The 5,922-nt window shown below is 66.5% G+C and overlaps 1 protein-coding gene across 1 annotated transcript; it reads left to right on the forward strand.

The window, feature by feature from the left end:
- Positions 1–4,930: 4,930 nt before the first annotated feature.
- On the forward strand, positions 4,931–5,883 carry EMIHUDRAFT_228943 (hypothetical protein; the record flags this gene model as incomplete). The annotated part of the gene is made up of 2 exons (XM_005786449.1): positions 4,931–5,680; positions 5,758–5,883. Coding segments are annotated over 2 exons (876 nt in total), but the record flags the coding sequence as incomplete, so codon positions are not given.
- Positions 5,884–5,922: the final 39 nt, after the last annotated feature.

Genomic DNA, 5,922 nt, shown 5'->3' on the forward strand with positions numbered 1-5,922 from the left:
GTCAGCACCGCTCGACTCTCCGGATGCCTACGCCGAGCTGAGCCAGCGCATCGACACCAAGGCCGACGTGGACGCGACGGAGCGGTGGCTTGAGGCGACACAACAGCTCGGCGCGGAAGTGACCGCAATGCACGCCCGCACAGCGACGCTGAGCAACGGGCTGAAGGTCCTGATGCGCTGGGTCGAGGGGATGGCCGACCGCGTGACAGGCGTGCAGGGCACGCAGCATTCCCTCCAGAGTGCCCTCGCCGCAACTCGCGAAGAGGTCTCGCACAACGCAGAGGTGGCGCACGCCTCAGCCCAGGGCGTCGCGGGGCACCTGCGGGCGCTCCTCGCGACGATGGACGCAGATGCTCGCAGTCGCTCGGCGACGCGTGACGGCTATTTTAGCCCGCATTCCGCCGGTCCGCCCAAGACGACGCAGCAGTTTCCACCCTCGCCCGCCGCTGCCAGCCCGCGTGCATGGAGCCGCGCGCAAACAGCACTCAAGGAGGCCGCGCGACTGCCGGCCGAGCCGATGGGCGGAGGCGGCGCGTCCGCGGTCGCGACGGGCCCGGTGGCTGGACGGACCGCGCCGCCGACACCGCGCGGAACGAGCGCGGCGGCAAGTGCGGCTCGCAAGGCGCTTGAGCAGGCTCCCATACCCACCCTGAGCCAAGGGCTTGATCTTGTGGTCCTGCGAGAGCCAGCCAGGGGACGGGCGGCGCAGGCCATGCCATCACCGTCACCGCGACATGACCGGCGGAGCGGCAGCCCGCCGCGCGTGTCGCTCGACGTGGCAACGGTCGGCGCGACGATTCCCGGGTCGGTGCTGGCGCCAGAACGCGGCAGCAGTCGGCCATCCTCCGCAGCTACACCAAGGAACGAGTGCGAGCGGCGGCGAGCGGACCTCGACGCAAAGCGCCGGCAGCTTGTGGAGACGAGGCTGCGGCCCCACACGGCGCGGGCACAGCCCTCGCGCCCGATCGCCACGTCCTGATTGGTGCGAAGCGTGTGTGCGAGTGAGCCGAGCGAGAGTGTGTGGGGGGTGCGCGCGAGGTTGTGCGGAGAAAGACAAAGGGCTGGCCTGCGGGGTGCTCCGTCGCCATGCACACCTCGCGTTTATTCTTCCTGCTCCCGACCCCTTCTGCGCGATTCAGAGAGTGAGGGGCACGGTTCGGGAGAGTGCGGCTGTCTGAATTTGGGAGTAAAATTCACTAGATCTCAACTCGACAGCTGTGCACGGCGGTCAGAGTGCACGCGATGAACGCCGTCTCAAGCGTCGCCGGCTGCCTTTCCCGCGTCCGCCAGGCGCTTGAGGTTGGCCCAAACGGTGGCAACCCGGAAGAGCTGCGCACGCTGCGAGCAGCCGTCCTCGCGCTCGAGCGGTCTAGCGTGTCGCACGATGACGCGCACGAGCTACGCTGCCGCTCTCACGAGTCCTTGAAGCAATGTGCTGCTCTCCGTTGTGACGATGATGACGACAAGGGCAGCGCCCAGCAGGCACGGTTTCGGGCGCTGTGTTTGGCAGTGTACGAGAAGCTCGGCAGGGTCGACGAGAGCGAGGAGCAGTGCGCCATCGCAAAGGAGTGGCTCAAGGTGGCGACCACGTTCATGGTGGTGGACAACCCGGGCGAGTCCCGCTGCTGCCTCGACGCGGCATCGAGCCTCTTGGGCAGGGCGCCACCCGAAGATCCGGCGGTGATCGAGGCGCGGTGTCGACTCAACGCCACGGAGGCGCAGCTGCAGTGGATCCTCGGCCACCCGCGCGCCACGATCGAAGTCCTGGAGGACACGAGAGCCTACATGGACTCTTTGAACGGCCGCTGCCCCGCGTCGGCCCGGCTCTTCCTGGCCGACAACGTCGCGCTCGCGCTCGCGTCCGCCGGCCTGCAAGACGAGCAGGAGGACGGGGGCGACGCCGACGGGCCCACAGACCGCCGTCTTCTCGTCACGCTGACAGACCTCTCGATCACGCTGCTTGGCGAGAACCACGACAAGATCTCCCTGCGCGACCGCGCCGTCCGTCTCAAGGCTTGGCTCTTGATTCAGGAGGACGAGCTCGACGCGGCGGCAGAAGCCTTGCAGGGCCACTCTGCGGCGCGTCAATCGGGCGACGCCGGGGACCCTTGCGACGGCGGCGCCGGTGATGAGCACCCAACGCACATGCTCCTGCGCCTGGCGCTACTTCTCAAGACGTCGCAGGAGGACGAGGCGAGGCGGAGGGCGGTCAAGTGGGCGGCGTCCGACCGGACCTTGAGCTTCGAGAGCATCCGCGACACGTCCGAGTTGCTCTGCCAGCACAACTGCGGCTCGGCGGCGCTCGAAGTGGTGAACGCGATCCTCAGCGGCCGCCTGGTGGACGGCGCGTCGAGCGCGCTGTACTCAGACGTGGTGGAGCTCAAGCACCGTCTCCTGACGCAAGGGGCGCAAAGCGATTCTGCCGCCGCAGCCGAGCATCTGGAGTTTGTCATCGACGGCCACAAAACGGGCAGGGCACCAGCGACGCCAGAGGCGCTCCAGCGGTTCGCCAGGAAGCTGTGGCATGCCGGCTGCCTGCACGCCGACTCGGGGGAGACCCATCGCGCCATCGAGGTGCCCTCCTCCTGCTGCTCCGCCGTGTATGTGTCTCCTCTGCTCACACGGCTGCTCGCACGCGCCGCGTCAGGTTGTCGAGCAGGCGAACCGCTTTCTTGAAGCGTCGGGCGACGACAACAGCCAGCTCATCACTACGCTCGTCACGCTGGCTCACTTCTACCTCAGCCAGAACCTCTTCGACAAGGCCGTCGCGCGCGCCGCTCGCGCCCTGCAGCTCCTCCGGCAGCACCACGAGCCCTCGGCGAGCAGTCAGGAGGAGGCTGCCCGACGCCTCTTCAACCCCGACGCCTCGATCCAGCTCGTGGGCGACAACAATCCGTCGGCACTCGCTCACATGGTGCTCATCAAGGCCTACCTCCAGCTCGGAGAGACGGAGCAGGCGCTGCACCACGTGGACGGGCTGTTGAAGGGCGAGCTGCGGCAGGACCACCTACTCGTCGCTGCGATCTGCGAAGACGTGGTCGAGATCCACCCCGGCGACAAGTCCATCGTCATCAAGCTGATGGAGGGATTCATCGCGCAGCTCGACAACGCCCCGCCTAGCACCGGCGAGCGGAACAAGCTCGCGGGGGCCTTGCGGACGCTGATGACGTATCGCGAGGAGCAGTCCGCCGCCGCCGGTGGTGCGGAGGCCTCGGCGGCCCGCGGCATGATCCTCGCCGACCTGAACCTCATCGTCAAGCGCGTGCGCACGCTCGGTCTGTCGGCGGTGTGCGACGACTCGAAGCACATCGAGTGGCTGGCAGAATGCGCTTGGCGACAGGGAGTCGCGTGCGCGCGGCTCGGCATGAAAGACTCGCCGGCCCGTTCCGGCAGCGACGAGGCCGTGGCGGCGCTCACAAACGCAGTCGAATTTTGCAAGTTGCACTGTTCGCTCAAGCAGTCCCTGTCAGCCACCGACGAGCGCTGCCTTGAGATGCTGCGCGCGCATTCCGTCATCGTGAAGTGCTGCCTGCGTCTCCACGACAGTGTCGTGCCGGCCGAGACGTTGATGGGCGCCGCTGCACCGTCGCCCCACCTCAAGAGCGCCGCCGACGCCATGGAGGCCGCCTTCCGGCTGAAGCAGCGCTGCCAGCCCGCAGAGATTGCGAGGCCCGCGTCTGGCGCTGCCCCCAGTGTCGCCCCGCAGCATTTTGATGCTGAGAAGAGCTGCCTGCTCCTCAACTTCGAGCTGGCCGTGCGCCGAGATGACCGCGCGAGCCTCAACACGACCCTCTCTCGATGCGTGGAGCAGAGCTTTGGCGTCGACAGCTTCCTCATCATGGCCGAGCTGTCCAAGAGGCAAGGCAACCGCTTCGCTGAGAAGGCCACGCTTGGCGAGGCGATGAACCAGCTACGGCGGGCGGAGCCGTCGGACTACGCCACGATGGGGCTGGTCCAGCGCAAGATGATCCACAGCTGCCTCGATCGTCGGGAGCAGCTGCCGCACTTCCAGGAGATGGCGGAAGTGCTCAGCTCCCGCTTCTCATCCGCCAACTGCCCGCTCGAGGCCGAGACCCTGCAGTGGTTCCTCGCGTCCTCGTACAACCAAGCCGTCGCCTATTTCGGCGACAGCGAGCACGACCTGGCCGAGAGCTGGTTCGCCGTCGCCTTTCAGTTCATGCACGTCTCGCCGCCGCAGCTGCAGGCCGTGCGCGACGATCTCATGCACTCGTACGAGCTGGTTCTGAAGGAGGTTGACGCAAAGAGCGGCCGGGACGAGGGTGACAGCTCGTTCTACCGCCGCATGCGAGCGAGGGTCACAGCGCCGTCCCGCGAGCCTGACGTCGAGAGCGACCCGGCATGAGCGTCCCGCCTCCCGTGGTGCTCCTGACCTCGCTGGGCACATGTCGCGGGTGCAGCCCTTGCCCTCGCCGATGCCTGCCGACCCCTTGCTCGAGACGCGCAGCCAGGCCGAGCCGAGCGCACGCCGCCCTCGCGGCCGGGCAGAAAGCGAGGCAGCGCCGTGCAGGCGAAGCGAACTCGCCCCTCGGTCGCATACGTGTGCACTCTTGTGTCTGCCTGCTGACGCGCGGGCGCCATTGAGCATTGTCCTCTGGCTGAGTGACAGCTGTGATCAAGCGAGCGAGCACAAGTGAGCGACGGTTCTGAACCTGATTGATACTGACTGAAGTTCTGAACTCACTCCGTCCGTCCGTGATCCGTGTGAGATTGATTGTGTCGTGGGCGAGACTGAGGGGGTGCATGGGAGAGGGGGTTAGCAGGAATAGTAGGAAACAGTATAGCAAGCGGCCCGGCACTCTCAGTCAGATGTGTGAACCTCGGACGAAACACGGCCCGTGACACCCCACAAGTTTCGATTGTGGAGGAATTCACCGCGGAATTGACCTCCCACCAAAGAACGCCTTTTGATATGCACCGCGCGGTTTCATTCCTGCTCCTAGCCCTGGCGTGCGCCTTCACGGCGGCGGCTCAAGTCACTGGAATCCACAGCAAACCGCTGGTTAGCGTTGTGCTCGTGACATGCGGCCGGCCTGAGTACCTCAAGCTCGCGCTCGCGCAGATCCACGAGCAGTCGTACCCAAACCTCGAGGTGGTTCTGGTGGTGGACGGCACACCCGTCGATTTGAGCCGCGAGCCGAGGCTCCACGTCCACCCCGCGTCCTCGTTCACGACCCCATCCTCCACCAATCTCCTCGACGTGCGGGTTGTCCAGTTTGACCATCGGGCGACAGTCGGCGAGAAGCGAAATGCAGCTGTGCTCACTGCACGTGGCGAGATCCTGGTGCACTGGGACGACGACGATCTGTACGACCCGACGCGGATCGAGGCCCAGATTGCCCCCCTCCTCGACAACACAGCGCGCATGAGCGCCCTCGTCTACTCGCACGCGGCCGCTCATGCGGCTGACGGTCCTCCTCAGTGGTACTCTGTCAAGAAGAGCGGCGCGGCGCAGGTGATGCCCGCCTCGCTGGCGTACAAGAAGAGCTCGGCGCTCGCACTCGGCCTGTTCCCCAACGTCTCCCTCGGCGAGGACATTGGACTCATCCAAGCCGGCCTCTCGAGCTGCGAGCAACTTGCAACGGCGCGCGCATTCACCAAGCTCTGTTGCTCCTGCCACTCTTCCGCTCGTTGCTGCCCGCTCGCAGCCCTGCTTGAGCATGTAGTCGCCTCGCCCAACGGCTTGAAGTGGCCTCGCCCAATCCGCATGTGCTGAGTGTGTGTGGTCTCTCGCATCAGGTTGCGGTCCCCTCCGTCTACACGCGCCATGGCGGCCACGCCGGCAACACTTGGCAGTGGGCAGAGGACAGGTCGATGGAGTCGCACGGCTTCGGCGCGTCGGCCCGCCCGCGCTTCGTGAGCGACGTGCTCCTTCAGGCCTACATGGCGGCCGAGGCGGACACA

This window comes from Emiliania huxleyi (assembly GCF_000372725.1).
Source record: "Emiliania huxleyi CCMP1516 chromosome Unknown EMIHUscaffold_151, whole genome shotgun sequence".
NCBI lineage: Eukaryota > Haptophyta > Isochrysidales > Noelaerhabdaceae > Emiliania > Emiliania huxleyi.